Genomic DNA, 26,749 nt, shown 5'->3' with positions numbered 1-26,749 from the left:
CCTGCCTTTGGTACTAACACCACTGGGCTAGACCATGGACTAGTAGAGGGCTCTATTACCCCGAGATCAAGCATCTTCTTGACCTCACCTTTGATGTGGGTTCTGACATGTTCTGACATTCTATATCCTCTGCTTTTGACTGGCAGACAGTCACCAGTGAGTATCTCATGCTGTCCCCAAGGGGTCAAGCCTGGTGAAAGTGAGAACAGGGAGGCAAACTGATTTAACATCGCTTTGCACTCCTCCTGTTACTCAGGGGTCAGATCTGAAGAGAGATTAACTCCTTCAACCTTTTCGTCCAAAGGTAAGCCTCTCAGGAGGTCAGGTAGAGCGTCACTCTCCTCCTCCTCTTCCGATGAAGCTAGAAGCAATGCTCCTACTTCTGGTCTAGAGACATAGGCTTTGAGGCGGTTGGTGTGGAAGACTCTGGGAGCTTCCCTGGGTTTGCCCAGATCCACCAGATAGTTGACCTCTCCAGGTTTTCCCACAACCTTGAAGGGTCCCATCCATTTGTCTTGCAAGGCCATCTGCCTTGTTGGGAGCATAACTAGAACTAGCTGGTCTTGAGTAAACTCAACCATGTTAGCCTTCTGATCATGCCAATGTTTGATTAGAGCTTGGCCAGCTTTCAAGTTATCACTTGCTTCTGCCATCATGTGTGACATTCTCCTTCGGAGACCTATCACATAGTCAGTCACTCTGACTGGCTTGGGGGAAGGAGCACTTTCCAACCCCTCCTTAATCAGGGCCAAGGGGCCTCTGACGGGATGGCCATAGAGAAGTTCAAAGGGAGAATAACCTACTCCCTCCTGAGGGACTTCCCTATAAGCAAATAGAAGGCATGGCAGTAGAAGGTCCCACTTCTTCTTAAGGGGTTCTTCTAAGGCACCTATCATGCTCTTCATGGTTCTGTTAAATCTTTCTACCAACCCGTTGGTCTGAGGGTGGTAGGCGGTTGAGAACTTGTAGGTAACTCCGCAGGTTTTCCACATGGCTTTCATGTAGTTGGACATTAAATTTGTCCCCCTGTCAGAGATTACTTCCTTAGGAAACCTGACCCTGGTAAAAATACCAAGGAGGGCCTTAGCCACAGCCTGAGCCGTAACAGTCCTCATAGGAATTGCCTCAGGGTACCTAGTAGCATGGTCTACTACAACAAGGATAAACCTGTTGCCTGAGGAGGTTGGGGGATCAAGGGGACCAACAATGTCAATCCCTACCCTCTCAAATGGGACTCCCACAACTGGGAGAGGCACTAAAGGTGCCACATTCTTGGAACCAACCTTACCAGAAGTCTGGCAGGTATGGCAGCTCCTGCAATACCTATCTACTTCAGCCCCCATTTTTGGCCAATAGAAGTAGAGAGAGAGCCTTTCCTTGGTCTTCTTGAAACTCAAGTGACCAGCCAAAGGAATCTCTTGGGCTAGTTGCAAGAACTGTTGCCTGTTCTCTTGGGGCACTACCAGGCGTTGGTATGCTCCAGGTTCAGATTCGGTTGGTTCACTGTAGAGGAGGCCATCTTCCCAGTGTAACCTATACTTCCCAGGCTCTTGCCCATCAGCCTGAGAAGCTGCCTGCTGGCGGAGACCCTCCAGAGTTGGACATTCTCTTTGTCCCTTACGGAAAGCTGTCCTGCTGGGTCCACCTTCTGCCAGTAAAGACTGCAGCTCAGGATGGTCAGCCGGGTCCAGGTCTCCAATAAGTTCTGGACCTCCTTCTAGCTCTTCTTCAGAGTCTAGTTCAACCAAACAGGGTTGTACCTCCCTCTCAGCCTCAGCTGGAGGTGGAGTTACAGGTGTAACTTTGGACAACCTCGGGGAAGTCCTTGTTGGAAGCACTGGAGTGCTTGCTGTAGGTTTTATTCTAGGAGTCTTGGGTTGCCCCTTTGCTCCTGATCTGGTAGTTACTGCAGTAAGTTGCTCCAGTGGGAGAGGAGTGATTTCTGTCATCATCTCCTGAGATAAACCTCGCAGGGTTTTCTCTCTTGCAGACTTGGTGAGCTCCCGTAACCTTTTACTAGGAGGTCTGGGGGTATGTGACACAACTCCAAGAGCTTTCAGGTCATTTCCCAGCAGAACTCTTCCTGGCACTTCACATTGTATACTGACAGGTATCTTCACAGCCATATCATTACACTGGATGAGGACTAGTAATTGGGGACACATCTGCACAGGCCCTCCAGCTAACTTGGTGAGGCATTTGGGTGCCTTAGCAACATCCTCTGCCTTGAAAAATGATTCATCCACCACAGTTATGCTGGCCCCAGTGTCCCTGATGGCAGGGGTCTCCTGACCATTCACGTGGACACTGTCCTTATAATACTCTTTAGTATTATCTGGGATAGAATTATACACATCTAAATTTTGTTGTTCCCACAACCCCAGAGAGACTAAAGAAACACTGGCTGAGACTCCAGTGGGTTCATCAGCCAGTAGTAGAAAGTTTCCACTTGCCATAGAGACTTCCTCCTCTGGAGCGAAGGCTAAGGAGACAAGTTGGACCCCGGAAGGTTTACCCTTACATCTGGGATCTCCTTTCACATGGTCAGTAGCCTTACAAACATAACAGGCCCCAAAGGTCCTTTGGAATGGAGGCTTGTTCTGACCTCCTTCTGGTTTAGCACCAGAAGGTATACTACTCTGCTGTGGTTTCCCAGGTAGCTTACCTTTATGGTTTTGTTTGGGGCCCTCTTTGGAATTAGGATTATTAGAATTCTCTTTGGAGTCTTTCTTAGGCTGTCTTCCCTCATCCTTCTTCTGAGTTACCCCAGAATCCTTGTGAGTAGCCCTGTTGGCAACCCACAAGTCAGCAGCCTTAGCTAGTTTCCTAGGATCTAATTCCTGTGAATCAGCCAAGTGCTGTCTGAGCTCAGGAGAGCAGGCATCATAAATTGACTCCATCATTACAAGATTTCTCATACCTTCATAAGTGTTCACCTTGTAACCCTTAATCCATCCCTCTAAGTTTTTCAACGCTTCACACACCCAGGTAGCCCAAGGGGTACCATCATGCTTTTTGAGGCTCCTAAACCTCTTAAGATACTGAGAAGGGGTCTTCCCAAACCTAGCTATCAAAGCTAGTTTCACACATTCATACCCTTTCCTATCCTCCTCCCCCAACTCCATTACCACATCAGTTGCAACAGGGGGAAGCCTAGAGAACAACCAGGTGAGTAACTCATTACCTGTGATGTTCTGGAGCCCATGATTATACTCAAACATAGACAACCAATCCAACACATCCAACTTAGGCTCATACATACCAATCAATTCCTTAGGCATCCGGGGTCTTTTAGGACTGGAACTTCTAGAGGAGCCAGAGAGAGAAGCATTCTCAACAGACAATTTCTTCATTTCTAGCTCATACTTGAGCTCCATTTCCCTTAGCCTTAGTTCTTTGTCAGTTTGAGCATTAAGTTTCTTGTACTCTAATTCAAGTTTCATTTTCTCTAGTTCAAAGTATTGAGGGCTAAATGTGGGACCTGGCAAAGGTCCAGTAGGTACAGCTGGTAGAGCAGACAGAAGCCTAGAGGGACTATCTACAACAGTTTCATCCTCCTCTTCTGGTTCTGACCCAAGATCATCAATACCTTGTTCCATATCAAGATCATTGCTGCTTTCTACATTTGCTGGAGTGATAGGTTCCTCTGGACCATCCTCCAGACTTTGGTTTTCTAACAACCTTTCTATTAGCTCTATTTTCTTTCCTTTAGTCATGAGATTCTTATGCTTACAGAGAAGTCTTAGACAATCAGCAGTTTTTGTAGCAAGGGACTCTTGACTATAACTTTCCATAGTAGACAGGTTAAAAATGATTTTTTCTTTCTTGTGCTTAAGTTTTGTGGTTAGTTGCACTAAGGTATCTCAAAAGTACTCTAAAGTGTATACTCAATACAGATCCCACCGCTGTACACCAGTGTTAGGCAGAAACCTGTGCAGTTCCCTCTGGGACCACTGCAAAAGATTTAGGACTACAGGTGCTGGCAGTAAACCCACTTGGTAGCAGTCTGTACCGCACAGATTCACTGTGGTAGCTGTGGCTGAGCAGTCAGACTTCCCTCAAGAAGAGTTAGGCAGTATACAGAAGATACATCAATAGGTACAGAGGTACAATAGCACAAGCAAACACTGACCAGAGCTAGGTGTCAAAGTAGAAACTTATTTATTAAAGGTACACTCATAAATTACACTAGCACATTAGAAAAGATAAGAAAGTCAAACACAGTTACTATTACTCATATGTACATCCCTAATCGTTTGTTGGACAATTCTAAGTTAACACCACTTATTTCCAACCAGAGGTGAGCGCTTAACGTTAGATGGTACTCCAACAAGTATTACCAAAAGGGAGGGAAAAGGCAGAAATAAAGAGAGCAGTTAGGTAAAACACTTTTCACATAAGGTTGGCAAAGACAGTCAATAGTGGAACAAGGGGAATTAGTTCGGGGCCCGCGTTAGAGGGAGCCAGGCGAAAATGTGCCCAAGATCACACAATGTCACAAGTCTTTGCAGGTGAGTAGAAAACGGTTTTACTATGGTTCTGAAAAGTTTAGTTAGGGTGTCCCAGACCTACCCAGGTTCGAGAGCCGAGGGCTAAATCTACCCCGTACAATCGGTGGCAAGGGAGGCCGGGCGGATCACAGTACCTTTAAAAGTGGAAAGATTCCTCCAGCGGTGGTAGTCGTTCCTGGTAGTGGGTGCAAGTCGCGGCGTCGTCCCGAGGAAGAGGTGATCTCGACGGGGAGGAAGGCTGCAGGTCGTTGCACTACCAGGGATGAGGCCAGCCGTGGAGTTCTCAGGTCACAAAGGATTTTTACCCCTCTTTCGCAGTTGAGGTAAAAAGTGGTATCCCGGTTGCCGGGGTGCTTGGCACAGGCAAGGCGGCCACGAGATGCTTCGGGACGGCGAAAAAAAGGCAGCAACTGGTTGTCCCCACCAGTTAAGGGAAGAAGACTCTCCAGCGGGAGATCTCCTCTGTCGTCGGGAAAAGTGGTGAGACGATTCTGCAGGGCTTCACCGGTGGTGTCGTCTTGGCAGGTCGGCTCGGCTTCTCCCTCTTCGGCTTCTTAGGTCCTGTGGCGACTTCTCAAGAACCAGTCCCAAAAACCCTGCTTTTATGCAGCAAACCCCCATTCATACAGCCTAGCTGTCACTCAAACATGCTAAGTGGTGAGCGGGGTGGCTCACCACTTGGGCCAATCACACTAGAGTGCGACCTGAGTTGGCAAGGCAACTCGGTCCAGGGTGCCTAAACCCCCTCCCACACCCCCTGTGGTACCCAGACAGAATGGCACCACTTTGGAGGGCTTCTGTGCAGAAGCCCGCCAAAAGTGGAACAAAGGCTCGACTCGGGTTCAGGGTTACTGAAGTGAACCTAGACACCATTTTGGCGGCGAGTTCCGGCAAAAAATCCCAACCGGTGAATTTATATTAAATAAATAAACCGGCGGTATCTTTAACATTGCACCAAAAAGTGGTGCATCAAAAACCAATGGGAAATCCCATTGGGAAATATTCCGGTGGAATATTTCCGTGGTATCCACTGCCACCAGCCAGAACTCGGCGAGGGGGGACGGGACAGTACCCCCTCGACAACAGACCCAGGGGCAATCTAATTGCCCCTATCAGTACTTCCACAGTAAGATGGTTTGTACTGGTTAAGTTCCTAAGTTAAGACTAGTAAAGTCAATGGTAACTTTACAGACCCAAGGAGACAGTAGTCAGTCCCAGGGTGTGGAGTCTATGTTTGGGGGTCTCTAAGACACCCCTGTGCTACTGCACTGAGGGTGCTGTGTAACACATATTTCAAAAACCAATGATGGCCTATGGGGAAAATTACCCCCCCAGCCCATAAGCACATAGCAAGTCACAGAGAACACTCTCAAGTCATGTCCAAGAGTGAGGATAAAAGAGTCTCACTCTTGGCAGGAGAAAAAAATAAACCCCACAAAATCCAGCAAAGCTGCTGGGGGACTCACTAGGTTAGGAAATTCAGCCTAAACAGAGAATTCTTCCTAACATACGCTCTATCAAATGAGGTGAGTAAAGGCTCCAGAAAGCACTCCATCCTGTGGAGCCGGGGCCTCAGGCACTGGAATGTCAAGAAAGGCCATCATATCCAGTACCCGGTCAGAAAATGCTCTAACAGAGCAGGGCTGTTCATCGCTGTCCTGGTCCACCTGGCCCTCATCCAGTGAAGCGGGGGCAGAAGACTGATCCACCGCACATGGCGCATCAAGTCTTAAAGTGTCGTCTAGTGAAACACCCAACATTTTTTCTATCGGGGAAAGCGGAAGATGTGGAGGAGGTCCAGCAGGAAGAGACTGAGGAGGTGGCACCACCGCGGCCTGCGTAGGATCAGCCAGAGCAGGAGGTCCAGGATATCTTTCACTAAAAAGGACCTTAAAGTATGCCCTCATCGGCTCAGAGTGCATGAGCGTCTGAAATTTCCCATAAAACGCATCCTCAGACAATAGTCTAGGCACTGGAGCGGGCAGAGGGCGCTCGGGAAGGGCATACCCCCATGAACACAATGTGGATGGTTGCCAGGAAGATCCACCACCAGTTGGATCCACATAGATCAGGGTTGCAGAACCAGGAGGAAGCAAGACTGTATGAGGCAGTGGTGCCCGAGCACGCCTTTCGACTGAATGGCGGAACAGCTTTTGTTATCCAAATGGCGCGGAAAAAACTGCTCAGCCCCAAAAGGAATCCCCCTCAGCACCAGCCGTAGTGAATGTTGGTTAAGAGAGGTAGTCAAAATGGCCGCCGTGGACTGCGGAGGCTGAGCCGCCATTTTGTAAACACTGGAGGTGAACTGCCTCACAGGAGAAAGTGAGGCTCTAGCCCTGCCAGGCCTGTCAAAGGGAACAGCCCCGATTTCTATTTGCTTATGATAATGCCAGACAGCCTCACAAAGGCTCCCAGGACCTCACCCATATATGGTAAGGTTACCTCCGGGTTCAGTACATAGAGTAACATTTCATTTGCATATAGCGAGAACATATGAGTATTGCCTCCTATCCGTATGCCCGCCTCTCTGAAGTCCACTCCGAGGAAAGCCGCCGGGGGCTCCAGGGCCAGGATAAACAGCTTAGGAGAGAGCGGGCACCCTTGTTTGGTTACCTTACACAGTTCGATCTCCTCTGAAATCGGTTTCCCTGTCCTTACTCGGTCCAACGGCTTCTTATATAACAGGTGCACCCATCACGAGAATGGCAGACCAACCCCAAAGCACTGCAAGGTGGCATGTAGCCAGTTCCATCACATGGACTCAAATGCTTTTATAGCTTCCAGCAAAGCCACTGCATATTCTTCCTCTGCCCCCGCCGGTCCTGTCCATTACATGATGCAGTATGCGAAGGTTCCAGGATGTGTTCCTACCAGGAACATAACCCGTTTGGTCAGGGTGTACCAGGGCATTATCCCAGTGCGACCTTAGTATTGGTGGCCAATACGGGGATTGGCCACCATCACTAAGGGCGCACTGGGATAATCTTCACATTAAACCTTTCTTAATTATAACTCAACTGGCGCAGATCTACAAGAGTTTATTTTGTTTTTAAAAATAAAATCCCCTTCTATATCCACAAGACTCCTCTATATGGTGCCAATCTGAGACCAATTGACTTAAAAAACATCGGATGGCGTCATGGTTGGGGGCATCTGTGTTGATAATACAAATCTCCCGTTGTTTCAGGGACCCTTTCGTTCCAAGAACCCATAAACAATAACATTCCTGCCATCATTGTCACAAATTCAAGGAGCTTAAAGGGTAAAGTGGACACCCATATAAGAGTGCCCCTGGTATACGCCGAGTAGGCAGATCCATATGCGTGTCCCCCCCTCACTTCTTAACGAACGTGGCTTACCTGGCAGCAGCAAGATACATCTCTTGCAGGAGGGCTATGTGCACCCCTTTACTCCTCAGGTATGTGTGCACCCTGTTCGTTTGACAAAGATACTGAACCCCCTGACATTTCAGGCGATGACCTTTATACTGCTCATTCCAACTGCACGTTCTCCAGCCCCTACACTCTTCCCCCACACCCCCAAGCGTCGCACTCGCTAGCCCTCGCCCTCCTTCCTCCACACCCCTGCACACAGGCACAACCAACAGCCATCCCCTGTCCAGCACTGGAGCCACCTTGGCCGTGCCTCCCAACATCTTTGCCCACCCAGTGATTCTCTCAGGTGTGTGTGTGTGTGTGCACAGTGTGGCAGCGCATTAGTCAGCAAGCAACTCATCCCAACATGAACTTTCACCCAAACCTCAAACATCCCAACAACTGCCTAACGGCCCCTGACTCGTTTGGGCTCAGCCGCTTCTCACACTCAATCGGTGCTCCACTCCTCCCGCTTGCTGGTCTCACGTGCAGCAGCTCGGTGCCTCTAAATGCCAATCCAAATAAAAGGAAAGACTTAAAGGAAGGGGAATGCAGAGATAGCAAAGGAGCTGCTCACATTGCAATCACCAGGTCAACCTTTCACCGTCTTGGCCTCCCTGTGAGGTTTATTTTTTTTCCCCCTCCCGCCATGTACATATTACCTGACACCCTACTACATGTCCCCTTAGGGCTAATCAGGCCTGCACTTCGCCTGTCCCTCAATTCGCCATGGCAGGCCTCCCCCGGAGGGTGGCCACCCCCATCCTGTCCATCCAAGAGTGCGCTCCATCCATGCTATTGAAAAAATGAGAAGTGCCATTATGAAGGACTTTTAGCCTGGCAGGGTAGATGAGCATGTATTTGAGGCCTGCTTGCTTGTGCAGCCTCCTTTGTGGGGCCGGACAGAGCCCTTTGCTTCTGCACTTTCAGCGTGTAATCTAGATACACTGCTATCTTAGCTGACCCCCTCTCAATGGTCCCTTCCTTGTCTGGAGAATGGCAAAATTGTGTCCCTGTAGTGTAGGATCTTCACAATAAAAGGCCTTGGGGGTGCCCCTGGTGGGAGTTTTCTGGTTAAGGATCTGTGGGCGCGTTCCAGCATAAAGCCCTGTGACAGGGTGCCCAGCACAACTTCCTGCAGCAACACGTTTTCCACATACGTCATGGGGTCCTTTCCCTCAGCCCCTTCCAGTAAATCCAGAATCCGTATATTATTGCGTTACGCTCTTCCTCCGGCATCCTCAGCACTATTCTCCAGCGCCACCACCTTAATTTTCAGATCCTGGACCTCCGACATGGCCACCGCAATAGGTTTGTTTTCGTCGGCTTGTGTCTCCACAGTCCGCACTCTCTCACCAAGCGCTCGGACATCCTGTCTCAGTACTCCCACATCGATTATGACCTCATTGATCTTGCTCTTCCGCTTTTGCCTTGGTCATGCGCAGCGCAATCCTTCAGAGTCTCGCTGCCTCCCTCCCCAATCTGGTTTGCCTGGTCTTCCCTTTTGCTGTCCATCTAGAATGTTTGTCTGGGAGCGGCGGGGGGGGGAGGGGGAGGAGCAGGGTCAGGGCGTTGCTTGGAGGTGCGCAATGCCTCCACTGCTGAGTGATACAATGCCCTTCTCACACCCACTTCTGCACTACCCTATGCGGTGCAATCCGTGTGCACCCACCCTCAGCACCGACCTGAGGGTCCAGCATGTAAACCACCACTCCACTCCTTGCTGCAGCGATCTGGAATGTTGCCTGAGCGTGCACCCCCCCCTCCGGGGTCCACGGAACAGGGCTTTACTATGGGCATGATGGGGTTGCACCCCACATCTGGTTTATGTGCCGCTCCCAAACTCCTGGGCTGCCAAACTTACTTTCTGCCACAAGCCTGGGTTTTGTGGGGTTTCAGTGTCCAGTATTGCTCCACGCGTGGGCACAAGCCTCAGATGCTCCTGCTGTGGTTGCTGCTTCTCTAGGTGGCCGGTGCCATTCTCCCCCAGTGTCATCCTCCTCACGGTGCCTCTCAACTGTGGCACTCTGGGCACCCCGGTGTCTGGTGCTGCCCCACCAGGTGTCCGGGCTCATTCCCCAGGCTTCACTGCACCCGTCGGCCTCCAGTGGAGCAAGGCCCCCCTCTCCCATGCTACCCACACTCTCTTGCTCCATGCCGCCTGGGCGCTACCTCTGTCAGCACCCCTCTGAGGATCCAGCGAGGCAGGCTACTGCTCCTCTCCACACTGCTATTGTCTGTGGCGATGTGCTCTCTCCGTCCTCCGTCTGAGCGATGTCCATCAGCTCTCCGCTGTTCGTGCCCACATCGCTGCAGTCGGAGCTACATGGCTGCTTCGCCTCTGGTGCCTCCTGCAGTGCAGGCTATGCTCTGGGGCGCACATTCTACTCTCCCGCAGTCCTGGGCCCGATGCGGCGGCGTGACTCCAGCACAGTCTCCCGGAGAACTTCTGAGCCCCAAAGCAACCTCCTCAGCTTTTTGCCACAGTGCTGCGTCTTGCAAGGTGCTGGCTCCCCGCTATCTCTTCGGGTGTGCACAGGCCCTGATGACTCCCTTAGTGTTGACTGTGTCCTCAGGCGGCCGGTGCCATTTTCCGCCAGGGCTCTGCATATTTCGAATCCCACTCCTGCAGCGCTCTGGACACTGCAAGGGAAGCATGGTATCACAAGTATGACACTGACAAAAAAGGTACAATTTGTAAAACTTTTATTGAAGTTTCAGTGGGGTTGGAGAAACTCCTACTTTGCCTTATAGCTAAGATTGGACTTAGTCTCGACCATCAGATAATAAACAAACCAGTTCTAGCTGAATCAGTCAAATCAAAATGGTCTATCCTAACAAAACCTAATGCCTACCCAATATCTAGTACAAAAGTGTGAAAAGGAGAATAAGCATGTAAAGGAAAGTCGGTGTCCAAATATAAAGAATAAATGTGGCCGAGTCAGCTCACCTCCTTACGTTGGACAGTACAGAGTAAGGCAGTCCCTGTAGGCAAGATGACACACACTGGCTCAGTCTCGTAACACAAAGGCAGTTTAATACGTCGACCGAGGACTGCCTGGCCTTCCACGTTAGGCTTTCTTTTCAAATTTCAAATGCAGTTCAAACAGTTCACATCGGTCTCCCTCAATCGGGCTCGGACCTTTCACAGCAAAACAAAACACTTACAGGGGTTCCCTTCCCTAAGCTTGATTCACCTACTTTTGGGGTTCCCTTACCCTAACTTATTATATCTTCGGTCTCCTTCTGTTGTTTTCGGACCGTTTCTTGATGTCGAAGACTTTCGAATGTGCGTGGCTTTTTCTTCAGACCTCCGCAGGACCACTTCGACTTTCCAACTTGTAATTCATACTTCTATCAAATTTGCCCCAGTGCTTCCAGGTCTGGGTAGTTCACTGTATAACGCACCAAAGTTCAACATCCACCTTTTTACTCTCGCCCTTTTCTCGGGGTCAATTTTATTCACTTTGCTTTTACAGTTCATTCACTTTGTTGCTACAAACTTTTCACCTTTCACAGAGACTTTCGAGTGGGCTACTTCCTTTAACCAGACCACTCTGTTACTCAGTATCACTGACTTTACAGCTCTCGTTACTTCAAGGTTCATTTGCAGGCCTGGCTTTCTCTGCATCTCATCCACATGCATGCAGCCTTCAATTGTGCGATATGTTGCTACTAACTTTCTTTAGCACAGACCGGTCTCTCACGTCACTTGCCAACTCACCGGCTGTGTGCATTTATTTTTGGTTCCGTGCTGCTTTGATCCTAGAGTCAAGGTTAGTACAACATGCTTGACCTCGCCTTCCCAACTCTGCCGTTCAGTCAGCAGGGTCACTCGCCTCCTTGAAACCCAATGCAGCTTTCTTGTTTGGGACTCTGCCGTCTTCGCGTGCCTTTCTTTGCCTTTTGGAGGCAACAACCTTCTGCAGGGAACTCCTGGGATTCTCCTCCCGTGGCTCTCGTCCCTCAATCCGTTGCTCTGCTCCAGTAGGTTTGTCTTTGACCCAGAGGTTCTGCTCTTACTCATTTTCCACCTTGTTCAGAGTGTGTTTCTACGTTCCGTCTTTTATCCAATTGGCACTAGGTGTATGGACTTTGAGTCCAGTGCCTGACTGTGCCTGACCCAATTAGTGGGACATGTCCAATGTGATGTGTAAGAGTTAGTGTTACTCTCAGTCGCCCTCTTCCTCGGTCCAGTGTTTGTGTTGAAGGAGGGGTTGGGACATTGCAGAATCCTATGAAATAGGAGGGATCATAGGTACGGGAAAGAGATGAATACTGTATCTCGCCACCAGCTGCCTCACTGCCATTCTCCTAAGAGCCCTCATCCAGGTGATCCTCCCACACTGGTCCACCTCCCAGGAACTGGATCCAAAAGCAATGGCCGTGTCCTCGCCACCTGAATGACAAGTCCCTGAGGACTAGTGGGCAAGATACCCTTTGGTTTCTCACAGCACCCTGCTGACTTGAGCATTCTCGCTGGCTCTCTTCCCTCTCCCCTCATCAGGTCACATTCCCGATCACTTTCTTCCCATTTTAGTAAGTTTTAATAATATAGGGCTAATCTTCTTGTCGGATCAGGCGGTAGCTCACAGAACAGGCATAGTTTGCTGGGCAACCAAGCAATATTATGAGGCTGACCTACCTCTTGTACCTCAGAAGCATACTCAAAAGCTGTCAGCCAATCAATTATATTATTTGTCTCATCATATCTACTAAGCAGATCCTTAGGAAATCTTCTATGAGAAGAGGATCCAGAACCGCTTCCGGAACCTCTGGAGGAGCCTTGAGACTCTTGTAGTCTGGCCAACTCCAGAGTGAGTTGCCCGTCTTTCTGTCTCTCTATATTTCAAACTCAAGCTTAGCCACATTCAACTCCAACTCCTTTACTCCGAGTCTGTTTTTTCTTTTTCACCTCATATAAGGCCTCAACTTCTGAGGTTCCCATTGAGACATGAGAAGGCTCATCATCTTCTGCATATTCAATAGTGGCAGTTAGCACAAGCCCATTGCTACTGCTGGGACGTGCCCCAGCATCTACTGGATCACTGCTTCATGTCAAAGGAACAATCCTGGATTCATGGTGATCTAGCAATTCTTATAGAGATCAGCCTTAAAACCAGAGGATGGCAATCATCTATTTAAACACAACTTTATTTTAAATGTTCAACTTGGAGTGCAGCAAGAGTAGGCATGGTAAATGTTTATATATTTGAAAAGAGTAGACAGTTGATATATCAACAACTAACTTCGAATCATAGTGTTCTGTGTAGTTCTAGTGCACTACTGGGGTACCCAAGACCTTATCCCATCGCTGCCACCAACTTGTTAAGATGGATTTCTAGAATCTAGCCTGGTGGACAGATTTTAGGAGGCCACCCTAGTTATAGTGAACAGTGCAGTGGAATCCTGAGACATTAGCCAAAACCCAATCAAAGTAGCAATGTAGAGCAGTCAAGGCTATTCTCGGGAGAGTGAGTGGTGTTAGAGGGTCCCCATGAGTCCACACATTGAAGCATACAATAATTCAATTTAGACACGCATGTTTAAAAATACAGTATTTATTCTAGGCCTTAACACTAAAACCTGAAACAAGCATGTGATATTGCATGTTCTTAAAATGCATTCAAAGACTTAAATCAATAAAGGAGGTAAGTAAAGCAATGCAGTAAAATGGAATCAAGTCATCAGTGATATTCCCTAGCTTCAGCAGCCCAATCCCTATAAAGATCGAGGCCTTGTGCTCAAAAGTCACAATGCTTCTACCAAGAATATATCTGTAGCAGGTAAGTTACTTGTGTTGGTGGTTGTTCATAAGCAAAGATGCAACAAAGTTACAGGATACGTTAAATGTATTCTTATCTTTCAGGTTTAACTACTCAGGTTTGATGACCAAAACAGTGGAATGGTAGGGGAAAGAGGATTGTTCTGAATCTTATCCTATGGAGGACAGGTGGTAGGGGGTGGGGTGGGGTGGTTCGGGGGGTGGAGGGGGGGTGTGGGCTAGACAAATGCTTTGCGTTTACTTACCCCCCCTTACTCCGGTTTTCACAACTGACTAGATGGGCCAATTGGGGGAGGAGATTTTGCTGGAGGTTGGTTTTCCCGCCTTTGGTTCCGATGAGAAGTGTCCAGGAGCTACAGGTGCAAGTATTCTTCCGGTCGGGTCCAGGAGCAGAGTACAACCATTGGCGATGGGGCAATGCAGAATGCACCAATGCATCCCTCACCAGGACACTTCACAAGACGCGGAAAGTAGCGTTCCAGCGGCGGCGGCGACAGCACACAGACAACGGCAATCATCCTTTGAATCACAGTTGTAGACCCCCTTCCAGGACCGGATACCTTGAAGCTGGTAGGCTGAAATTCGTTTGGAAGGCGACCTATACCACAAGCTGGGGATCACTAAAGTTCTGGCTGAAAATGCAGATGGTTCTCACAAGGTAGCCCTCTGGAGAGCTCGTCAGTCCACTGCGTGGCCCAGGGACACTTCTGAAGGCTCAGGATGGCTGGATCCTCGAGAACACATTGAGACTGGTTGGTCCCACCAGTCCAGGGGTTGAAGCACTGCACAGGACCTTCACAGATCAGGTGGGCAGACAGGGCTTCACCGGGCCAGACACAGGAAGGGACGCTGGGCCTCTTCAGGAATCTTCTTCGGATTGTCCGTCAGCTGTTCAACGAGGGATTCTTGGCTCCAACGCTGATCTGAAGAAATGGCTGCAGGAGTCCTACTCTTATCCAAAATCTAGCCTGCAAGGAAGTTCAAGCCCGTTAATGGTAAGGATCTCCAAAATTCAAACAGCCAGTAGTTGGCTAATCAGGGCCAACTATTGGTTTCACTCATGCCCCACACCTAGACTCTCTGGATTTGGGAATATGGATCGGGACTAGAATGTCACAGCCCCTTCCTGAGCCACACGCACACAAAGGCATCACTAGCCCATGAGAGCTGCTACTTCCTGGGCAAGTGCATGACCTTATATGGGATTTCCTAACCTGGCAAGACAGGAAGAAGGCCAAACAACAATATGGCCAAAGAACAAGCAGACATCTTGTGGTGTGGACATTTTACGGCACTAGCCACGTTTGGTAGCCATATGCCGTTAATGCAAATGTGCACACTACAAATAACAACGAAATTAAGAATAGAATCGTCGTCACCAGCTTGTCTTTAGGCATATATCAAGTAAGCAGAAATCGCAAGTGTAAAAGACAAGGGTGATACATTGCAGTGGAATGAGCATACAATTGTACGATGCTGTGCGCAATTTTAAAGGTTACATAAAGTAAAAGACAAAAGGACTGCTCAGTTTCTGCCTAACAAATTAGCAAAAGCCAGGCGAAGTGAAGCGGAAGGCTTTACTTAGCCTCAAAAAGTCAGGATAGGTTCAAAAACAAAGCAAACGGATTGGGGGTCCATAGACACTATGGAGAGAAAGTTGCCAAAAGAGCAATCTTTCCCAACATATGTCCACGTGTCCCAGATAGCAATTGACTTACCACTTGTTGAAATAGTCTACTAAAATGCTGGCAGAATTTCTCACCGTTCTTACAATAGAGCTTTCTTCAGAAAACTGAGCCTTGTACAAAGATGCCATTGAGATTCTACTATGGCAATAACAGATCCAGCAAGCCGGATCGGGTGGTAACGGCCCGGTACCCAAGTGTTAGGCCCAAGCATAGCGAGGGCCTGAACGATGGGCCCTGGCGTTGTTACCACCTATTCAGGCAAGCCGGATCGGGTGTTATTGCCATTAGCTTTGCCAATTCAAAGGACCAAGTACTCACAGTAATGCTACACAGTATCCCTAATTCCTTAGCAACTCGCCATTTTCCAGTTATTGAAATGCAGGGGGTTGGAAGTGAAGAAAACAAATCCTCACCCACTGCAGCAGACCACCATTTTGCACTGTTTGCAGTACACTACTTTCCATATGGAAATATACACACAGAGTGTAATGTTCGGAAATGAGCATTTTGTTGAGTCAGTATTCCCTGCTTTCCTCCTTTTCATATTACAACAGTTGACAATTGGTCACTGCACTACCAAACAGTCAAAACTAAAAATGAAAGCTAGGCGATAACTGTACTTTATCACTACTATACAATGCATTTTCAATATTTAACAAATTAACTGTAAAGCAGTACTTACTTCAACAAGCTGTGCTTTGTTTAGCCCTGGTCTGGCTTGTAACTTGAAATGTCTTTTATATCTTCTCAGTGTGTTTACTTGCAATTGAAATAAATCAACCTAAAACAAACAATGGAGAAACATTGAGATACTGGACGTCCTTTTCGTAACCTCTGAAACCTTACGGACTTACGCAGCCACTCAACGCTTTAATGTTTGCCATCTTACCCTTTGTTAGGACTGATTTTCTATATTCTGGCTTGGTGGACAGATGTATAGAAGATCAGAGTTCTGTGAGAGGGACAACTTGTGAGCTGTAGCCAAACCAGTTCAAGTTATCCAGGCGAGTGCTCAAAACTAAATCTCAGGAGGGGCGAGCCTAGTAATGGGTGCTTAATGAGTTCACACGGTGAAAAGTCAAGGAACACACTTATATAATCAGTTATAACAATACTTAGTTTTCATAGTGTTATTACATGTTAGCAGTTATTTATTCATGCCCATATATCACACAATACTAAATTAAAGATATATATATAAAAATGATAGCGCGATTGGCCTTCTGAAAGAACTTGAAAAACTACAACATAAGGAAGTGAGCAAATGGTGGGAAGACCATTCACTGAAAAACTAAACTACAGAGGTTGGCAGAATACCATGAGGTCTGAGGATTTTAACAATTCCATCCTTTGAGGAGCAGGACCCATTGATGTTGAAAGAATGGAGCAATGCCACCAATGGAGGTTCAAAAACCTTCCTACCCTTGCTGATAAAATATACAGGCAGTGTTCGTACAACACTGTTAGAAAAAATAACAGAAGCGGAAGATAAACTTAACTCTATACCAGAAACTGAAGAGGGAAGGAAACTAAAAAAGACAATGGAGAAAAACCGGTCTGAATATGAGCAATAAATCAAACAAAGAAAATGTCTGCGGGACAAGGAAGACTATGAGACAGGAAGAGTCTATACCTTCGCAAGGAGGTTTGATCAACTACGACAAGCATCTTTGAATAAACCCTCCCGACCACTGATGAAACATTAGCAAGCACCAGTGAAACTTCGTCATTATCATAATCAGACTTAACCGAAAGTGACACTGAAGAACCTAGCATCAGTCTAAATTTTTTAGACGAAATGTGCTTGCTATGCCAATGTGGCAAAAAAAAAAAAAAAGAGGTGGACATTGAAATCAGGGCAGAGGGAGAGGTGGTCGAAACAAATGAGGAGGGGACAAAGGAGAAGTAAGCTCCATGAACAATACCACTGCCAGATCTCTGCGCTCTGACAAATGAGTGGCTCATGTGAACAGAATGAGGGCAGTTTCAAGATGATAAACTTATCTGATTACACCTGGACTACCAATCAACACAAAATACGAAGTTTGGGTCTCAACTTTTGTCCAAATGCAAAAAAATGAATATGTCCAGTCAAGGATAGATCTTGACCTCTTTAGCCGCAAGGTTTGTTTAGAGAAATTCTTTTCCACCAACACCTGGAACCAACGCAAAAATGTAGCACAAACAGGAAGAACAGAAATTGTCATAAAAGAACTCGATATACTATATGATCTAATGGAACTTGAAAAAGGAACAGATGTGGTGGCGCTGTGGAGCAGCCCAAGATGGCTGCTTAGCCTTTGAGCTCTGTGTGGCTCTGGCCAAAATCCATCTGCAGCTGCGGTTTCCATCATTCCTGACACCCCACATCTTGCTGATGAGTTGCCCCAAGGCATAAATTAGTCTTCAAAAATTGATTAGCGAATTTGCTAATTAAAATATTTTTGATTAGCAAATAAACCTATTTGATTAGCAATTTTGTACTCCTATTTTAAATGTCACCAGAAGTTAGTTTTACCCCAAGACATACAATTAGTAAGAATACAGCATTTCTATGTACCTCTGAAGTAATACATTTGTGCAATGAGTGTAAAATGGTAAAAGTTCACTGGATGAATGGACTACATAATTAGATCTGATAAAAAAAAGCTCTGAAAACATTTTTCAGTTCAACGTTCTGTGCAGAGTGATGGGCTCAGACCAATACAGTGACCTGACAGCTACATGACTTTGCCCTGCACTCTGGCCGGGACAGGCCTTAGGTGAACCACCAGTGAAGGCAAGTGGTAGAGCGTGCCACCATCGCACATCATCTGCATATCAGACTGAGGAGAGTATCAGTCTCCATGTTGTTCAGTTATTTATCTTGCACTGCAGGAATAAATATGTACTGCCCCGGCTGCTGCTACAGAGCAGTGACAAACGTTGCCTACCAGCTCTGTGTGATTACCTTCAGTGAAGGTAGGTAATTGGTGTTAACTTACATTCAGAATTATACATTTTTAACATTTGAACATCTTTCCATCTTGTGCTGTTGGGTGGGTTGTGTATTTTAGAACGTTCCAGTGGTGCCAACAATGTATGTTTTGTATTTTCCTGTGATGTAATTGTTATGCAAAGCATTAGTTGTGAAACTTGAAAAATCCTACAATTTTTTGGCCACAAAATGTTGGCAAGTATGCTGCAGGCCTGGCTGCTTGGAAATTGGCAGAAATAATATTTCTCCCGTCCGTTCGGGCGGGAGAAATATTATTTCCAGCCACTTTCTAAGCACCCAGGCCTGCAGCAATAACATAGCCTGCTTGCAGAGGGCATTGTTTTTCAGTCTTGTGATTAAGCTTTAATCACGAGACTGGAAGAAAATTAAAAATGCCCTCTGCAAGCAGGCCACGTTATTACTGCAGGCCTGGGTGCTTGGAAAGTAGCAGAAATAATATTTCTCCCGTCCGTTCGGGTGGGAGAAATATTATTTCCAGCCACTTTCTAAGCACCTGTGCTGTGGACATTGCGGTGCCTCCCGTACCGGCCTTTAACCCTCTGACTTGTTGCCGCTTGGAACTTTGGAACTTTTTGTCCCACACTGGATTAGGTAATCAGATCCTGTCTGCCCACTCTGGGGAGCAGGTGCTCAGGAACTTGTGCTATTGGCACTGGACACCTCTCCATCCCCTATCACTGGGGCCCCGGGCTGCACCCTACCCCAAACTTGATGCAGATGGCCTGCAATTAAAGGACCCGTATGACAGTTTGCCAGGTGGCTGCTTGTGTTGGTGGATCGGCGACCTCCCCCTCTTGCCCCTTGAGGGGCCCAATGCTCGCTATCCGGCTGCGGCCTCCCTGCCTCCACTGCTGCCATAGTCTGTCCGCTCCGACGACACAAGTGTAGTGCCAGCTACCCTCCAATACCTCAATCCCTTGGCCACCCGCCCTCCCCCACCCGTTGCGACTGTGGGCCCCCGCCTCACCCAGGCCTATACCAGCAATGTTCAACAGGTCTCGAGGGGCCTCTAAGGGGGGAGCCATGGACAAATTTACTAAGACTGTCCCAAGGGCAGACGCAGGTCATACTTCATCCCTGCAGGAGGAACCTGAGGCTGACCCTCACCCGTGTGCAACTGCCCCCGACTTGACTACACTTATGGAATCCATGGCCAAAAACTTTGCCTCTTTCCATGAGAAGTTGGATGACATCAATGCCAATGTGGCCTCCCTAAAATCACGAGTGGACCAGGCGGCGACCAGAATCACTGATGCTGAAAGTAGGATATCTACGAATGAAGATGATATTCAGGTGCTGCAGAACACAGTTGCCCCCTTGTCGCACAACATGAAGAGTGTGAAGGCAAAGTGCGACGACTTCGAATCGCGCTCTCGCAGAAACAACCTGCGTATTATTGGGGTACCTGAAAACGCCCTGAAGGGGCGTATGGAGGATGCCGTCGAAACCTTACTCAAAGACCTGCTCGGCAACCCGGCCCTCTCGTCGTACTTCACAGTTGAATGTGCCCATCGAGCCTTGTCACCACGCCCCAAGCCGGGCGACATCCCAAGGCCCATCATCACCAGGATCCTAAATTACTGAGACCTCATCCTCCGCCTGTCGCGTGAAAAGGGAGACCTACGCCTCGAGGCCAACACCATCAGGATCTTCCTGATCTTTTCAATAGCGGTGCAACAGGAGAGACATCAATTCCCCGGGGTCAAGAAATTGCTTAGGGAACGTAGTGTCCCATATGCCATCCTGTTCCGGGCACGACTCAAAATTACTCATAACGGCAAACTGTACTTCTTTACTGTTCCTGGCGAGGCGGTGAAATTCATTGAGGCGCACATTCCACTTCATGGTCCAGCTGGCGACCGCGCCAATGATGATTGACCCAGTGTTCTTTAGCTTAACGTGGCCTAACCCATCTAGTAATCCTTTACTCTAAATGTGCTGATGGCAATAATGTACTGTAAACTCAGCGAACTCAGCCCCATCCACATGCACCCGGGCTTTGGCTCAGCCCTCGTACTATGGACATTGATCTCCATCTCCCTCCAAGGGTGTGGAGCTGGCCATGAGCCCTAGCCACCTCTTCAGTGTCATCTTGATTCCGATGGCCTGTTGGCCCTGGGGCCTGACATGGGATCCATTTACCGCAGAAACCTGTCTGACAGCGCTCGCTGTCCTACATGATGTTCAAACGGCGACAGCACACCTCACTGCAATTGCAATGCTTATGTTTTGTTGGGTGTTACTGCTTGTTGGCCCCTGTTGGGCTTTGGTAGGGGCACATCCCAGTTGGATTTTGCCCTCTGACCTCTACTTCTCAGGGAGTGTCGACTTATTTGGTGGCGCCTGCGCTCGGGGGGAGGGGGGGTTCTACACTAAGTTGGGGGTGGGCAGTGAGGGAGGGGGGAGGTAATGTTGGGGATTGGGAAAACGTTATTGTAAAAGGCAGAGGCGGACAGGCAGACCATACGACATCGGGGCGCCCACTTAGGGGCCTGCTCCGTCCCATTCGTACACCACGACAGTGGTGGGATGTTCCACAGACTCTTAAAATGCCTACAACAGTGATGTCCTGGAACGTTCGGGGCTTAAGTAATTACACCAAGGCTTGTAAAATCACGACCTACGCCAATAGATATGGATGCAAAATACTACTGTTGCAGGAAACACACTCCACAGGCCCTCTGACTAAATGGATGGCACCATCATGGGGTCCCCACAGATATTCCACCTCATACTCGACCCGAGCCAGAGGGGTGTTAACGATGATTCACAAATCACTTAAGTTTGTACTCCACAAGAGCTATATAGATCTAGAAGGAAGATACATTATATTGCACTGTACAATAGCTAACAGAATATTTGTTGCTGAACACCTATGGCCCTAATGTAGACTCCCCCGACTTTGTCGACCAGGTGGTATCTATATTGCTGGGCTATGTGGGGGTGCAGATTATCTGGGGTGGGGATATGAACTTCATTTTAGACCTCACACTGGACAGAACAGGCACAGCTCCCAGACCACTATCCGGCACGGCTCGTAGGCTCCTAGCGCACAGCGCAACACTTGATATCCAAGATGCATAGCGGGTACTACATCCACAAGCACGCAAGTACGCTCACTACTCCTCAGTGCACGATAGCTCGTCCAGAATCAACATGTTCCTCCCGTTAAGCGCAATGCTGGGGAGAGTGGTGGAAACAAAAATTCTGGCTCGCACCCTATCGGACCATTCACCGATCTTGATATCCCTAGAACTGGGGGCACCTTCCCCCACCATCAATACATGGCGATTCAAGTCTTCCACCCTACAGGACATTGTATTCAAGGCAGACATCCTTGCTGATATTCAGTCTTATTTTGAGCTCAATACACCCCAGTCCACCTCCCTGGCAGTCCAATGGGACGCTTTCAAGGCCTTCATCAGGGGAATGTCTATATCTAGGGAAGCGGGAGTCCTTAAGACTATAAGAGCAGCCCTTATCCGCTCCGAAGCCAAACTGCGTGACCTAGAGAGGGCCTACCTGGCGTCAGTTGACCCTGCCACTCTTTCCCAATTTAGTAAAGAACTCCAATTCTTTAATGAACAGGCCACTAGGGAGGTTCAATACTTTAGCCGCCCACAGGCTGTGTAGAAATATGGAGAGGGGGATAGACCCGGCAAAACACTGGCCGCCTTGGCTAGGGGGTAGTGGGGCCAAACTCAGATCGCTTGCGTCAAGGATAGCAGGGGAGCAGTTCAGTGGTCCGATCAGCAGAACCTGGACTTCTAATCCAAGCTATACTCTCGGCCCCCCCAGCATAGTGAGTCCTATATGCGAGACCTCCTTGAGCAAATTCCCACAACTTGTATCTCCCCCGCAACCAGAGACCAACACGACTCCCCCATCCAATTAGATGAAATAGTTGAGGCCATATCTAAGTTCCCTAAGGGTAAAGCGCCGGGCCCCGACGGGCTGACCGCAGAATTTTACCAACACCACGTGGCCATACTTGCCCCCAAACTACTTGAAGTATGGAATGAGTCACTCCGGCTAGGTTCCCTTCCCTCAACATTGCGTGATGCAATTATAACGGTTCTACTTAAACCCGGTAAGCCCAAGGATGAGTGTGGATCTTACAGGCCCCTTTCGTTAATGAATTTGGACACTAAAATCTTCGCTAAAGTGATTGCCAATTGCTTCCTCCCAGTCAAGTCATACATGGTCCACGACGACCAGTCAGGCTTCGTGCCTGGGAGGTCCACATCCCATAACATTAGAAGGTTACTCAACGTTATGTCGCGGATTGACCAGGGGGTGAGCGCAGTCGCCGTCACACTTGATGCCCAGAAGGCATTCGACATGGTGTCCTGGAAATATATGTGGGTGATGCTGGAAACTATGGGCATAGGGCCTAACATGATTGCTACATTAAGTTATTGTATACCTCCCTGGTGGCCAGGGTTCGTGTCAACTCCCAGACGTCGGCCTTGTTCCCTCTCTTTAGAGGCACCAGGCAGGGCTGCCCGTTCTCCCTGATCCTGTTCGCCTTGGCAATAGAGCCTATGGCGGACTATGTCAGGGAGCGACACTCACGTAAAGGTATACGGCTGAAAGACTCCCCTGAAATTATTTCGCTCTATGCGACCGACGTATTGTTGTTTATAAGAGACCCAATCCTGCACGATATTACCCGTATAGGCACACATTCTGGGTTCACTATAAACTATACTAAATCTGAGATCTTCCCACTCACTAGCTCCACGCTGCAACCCACTACTGATTACCCTCTCTGCTGGTCCCCTGATGGGATCAAATATCTGGGAGCCCAGGTGTCTCTGACTAAAGATACATTATTAGCAGTCAACTATCTGGCCGCGGCAGAGCAAGCTGAGGCCAAAATGGTGCGCTGGCACACCCTTCCACTATCATTAGCTGGGAGACTCTCATTGGTGATTTTACTCCCCAAATTGCTGTACATATTTAGCAATGTGCCTATCTGGCCCGGAAAGAGTTACTTCACAAACGTACACAAGCTGTATGCCCAATTCCTATGGCACTCTGGCGCTGTGCGTAAAAAATGGTCAGACATGACACTCCCCTCAGATACTGGATCGCAACACAGGTGCAGTTCGGTTCTTACTGGTATCCTAGGCCCCACCACGTCCCCATGTCAAGCTGGAAACATTGGCAGCAACAGGCACCAACATAATGTCTTTAATTCTACACCAGCAGTATGAACCGGATTCACCCATTGACCTGGTCCATACCACGGTGCAAGCCTGGGGTCGGATATTCGAGACCTGTGCCGAACCAGGCCCATACTACAAGTGGCTCTCCGCCTGGCGATTTCCCAGACTGGAACCCACATTCGATACCGCACTGACGCGACACTGGGAGGCCCTGGGATATCACGCCCTAAATGATTTCTACCCTGAGGGGCAGTTTATAACGCCACAAACGTGGAGGCCCGGTCACACGGGCTACGCATTGGAAACCAGTTCTATAGACTCCGCGCCGCCTTCAGAAATGCATGGCCTGACTTCCCCCAATTAATCCCCGGACTCCCTTGGGATTGCCTACATCGACAATTCAGGCCCCGCCCAGGGGGTTGTTTTTTCACTGTTGAAGCTCTTACTGACCACTGGCCCCCCCCGGCCCTCCAAGGCCCGTAACGACTGGGCATCTGAGCTGGGGTTGGAGGCTCACTGACCACCTGTGGGATAAGATGTGTTCTCATACCAACAGGGTTTCCTTAAACTTTCGCCATCGAACCATACAGTTCAAATTATTAAATAGGCTGTACTACACCCCCGGCAGGATTTCTGGCTTTGCACGCGCTGACCCATGACTTTGCACTCGCTGCGGCGCGGCGCGGAGGGGGCGGACCATTTGCACATGTTCTGGAACTGGCCGGGCCTAGCTGCGTTTTGGGGCAAGGTCTTGGAAACACTATCTGAAATCACTGACTCTGTGGTTAAGCCCAGCCCGTTGAGAGTTCTGTTCGGGGTGTGGCAGGCTGAGGGGGCTAAGAGTATGGCTAAGTACCTGAATATTAGCTGTATAGTAGCTAAATGTGTTTTACAGAATTGGAATAACTGCACCCCCCCTTCATTCCATAAGTGGTTGAGTCTGCTCACGTGGTCCTGAAATTGTGAAGAAATGTTCCTTGGTATGATCACAGTTCGCTCCCACCCCAAAAACATATGGCCCCCTTCAACAGCTACCTGAATAGCTTAGACGACATTTCCACTGTGGACGACTTCCTCCAATATCCTTCTCGCAGTGCTCAGGACCTTGGTGCTCCGTGATATGTCTTCCCCCAACTACTGTTGTCCTATTGCTTCTGTATACCCCTGTATTCGATCATACATGTATCTAATGCCTTGACTGCTCTGATGTATGTATACGCTTTTTGCCTCTGCCAACTAAAATAAAAGTTTTTTTAAAAAAAAGAAAAAGGAACAGATGTGGGTGCTGAGCAAGAACCCACCAATCTTACAGAACTGGGCATTAGTACCATTGGATGGAGAAAAGAAGTCTAAAATAAAAGTCCAGATTCAACCTAACCACCAACGTTGGAAGCAATATTGAGGCATTTCAATGTTTGGTGATAGAGGACTTAAAAAAACGTAGGCAAGAGAATGAAGAACAAAATCCCTAAAGACAACATGACATCCAGTGATAGACAAGCATTGAAAGAACTACAAGAGCTTAAAAACTGTGTGATAAAACCCTCTGATAAGGGGCGGAACATGGTCTTACAAAATAAAAATGAGTACATTGGAGAACCGCATGAACAATTCAATGAAAAGCTGCTACACTCGAATAAAGACTAACCCTGTCAAAGAATTAGAATACAAGGTTAAACTGTTCCTTTCAAAATGGGAACAGAAGGGTATCATGTCAGAAGAGACCTGTACGTTTCTGACGACAAGCCATTTCGATAACACCCACTATATACTTTCTCCCGAAAGTGCATACAAATTTAAAGAAACCGCCCGGGAGACCAATTGTTTACCTAATAGGCTCGGCATTAGAAAATATGTCTAAGTATATAGATGAGGTGTTGTTCCAGTTTGTTTCTGTACTACCTTCGTACATAAGAGACACTAATGATTTCTTGTGCAGAATTGAAGATATTCCATGGGAAACAGAATACCTGATGACGACGATGGATGTTGTCTCCCTGTATACTTCTATTGGACAGGATTATGGCAAAAAGGCGTTTCTACATTATTTGAATAGCAAATCCTTGAACTATCTTGAGCACACTAGACTGGTGATGGAAATGATCGATCTATACCTGATAAACAATGTCTTTATTTTCAATAATGAATATTTCAAACAGGTACAAGGGACTGCGATGGGCACGACGTTCGCGCCCTCATTTGCCAATCTCACGATGGGTGCATGGGAAGAACTAGAGGTATGGTCGGACATGAATCAGGAACAAACACAAAATGTTGTGCTATGGCTCAGATACATTGACGATCTATTCATAATCTGGAAAGGGACTGATAAAGGTTGGTTGTCAAAAGGTTATACATATATATATATGATACCCATAGTCCAACATTAATTACCTTTCTGGATGTGATTATAAGAATCGTAAATGAGACCATAACCTGTGAACTGCATAGGAGAAATATTGGTTCCTACACACCGTTGGACTCAACCAGTGGACACTCCACAAATCTGATTTGGAGTGTCCCATACAGTGAATTTATAAGATTAAGAAGGAACAACGCCACCCTAGAAGCCTATGATCGAGAGAGTAAAATTACGGCAAGAGGTTTTCAGAGACAGATGTATCCCAAAAGGGTAATCGAAAGGGCCTACTTAAAGGTAAGACAATTGGAGAGACAGAGCCTTTTAGTTGGAAGTCGAAAGAAAGAAAAATCAAAGGCAGAAAAGAACAGCACAAGTCTTGTCCTAACCTTTGACAGCCAGGCAATTACGATCAGACGTATTCTAAAAAAACACTGGAATATTTTGCTGGCAGATCCTGATTGAGCCAATAAACTTAAAAGCAACCCAGAGATTAGTTTCAGAAGAAACAGATCTTTGAAAGACACATTGGTTCAAAGAGTTATGCCCAAAGAAGAAGATACAAATCAAACAAATTGGCTGACTACTAAAAAGTTTTTTTTTTTAACAAATGCACACGGTGTAACATTTGCAAATATGCAACAAACTGTCAGACATTCAAACACCCAGTTACAGGACACACAGTTACGATATCAGAAAAGATCACCTGTGAAACAGACTACGTGGTCTATGTCCTCACTTGTGCTTGCCAAAAATGGTATATTTGCAGCACAAAGTGCAAACTAAAAATCTGCATACAACAACATGTACGAGCAATTTAACATAACGATGCAAACTACCCCATGGCCAAACATTTTACCGAC

General features: G+C 47.8%; 1 protein-coding gene across 1 annotated transcript in view; it reads right to left on the bottom strand.

The window, feature by feature from the left end:
• SAP30 (Sin3A associated protein 30) overlaps positions 1-26,749 on the bottom strand; it is a 248,790-nt gene that overhangs the window by 119,537 nt on the left and 102,504 nt on the right. Inside the window, exon 3 of the mRNA XM_069631420.1 lies at positions 16,041-16,139. Coding sequence (XP_069487521.1) covers positions 16,041-16,139 — 99 coding nt within the window. The remainder of the gene's footprint in view (positions 1-16,040; positions 16,140-26,749) is intronic.

This window comes from Ambystoma mexicanum, chromosome 6q (genome assembly GCF_040938575.1).
Source record: "Ambystoma mexicanum isolate Mex_15411 chromosome 6q, UKY_AmexF1_1, whole genome shotgun sequence".
Taxonomy (NCBI): Eukaryota; Metazoa; Chordata; class Amphibia; order Caudata; family Ambystomatidae; genus Ambystoma; species Ambystoma mexicanum.
This window is presented reverse-complemented; position numbering and strand designations above follow the sequence as displayed.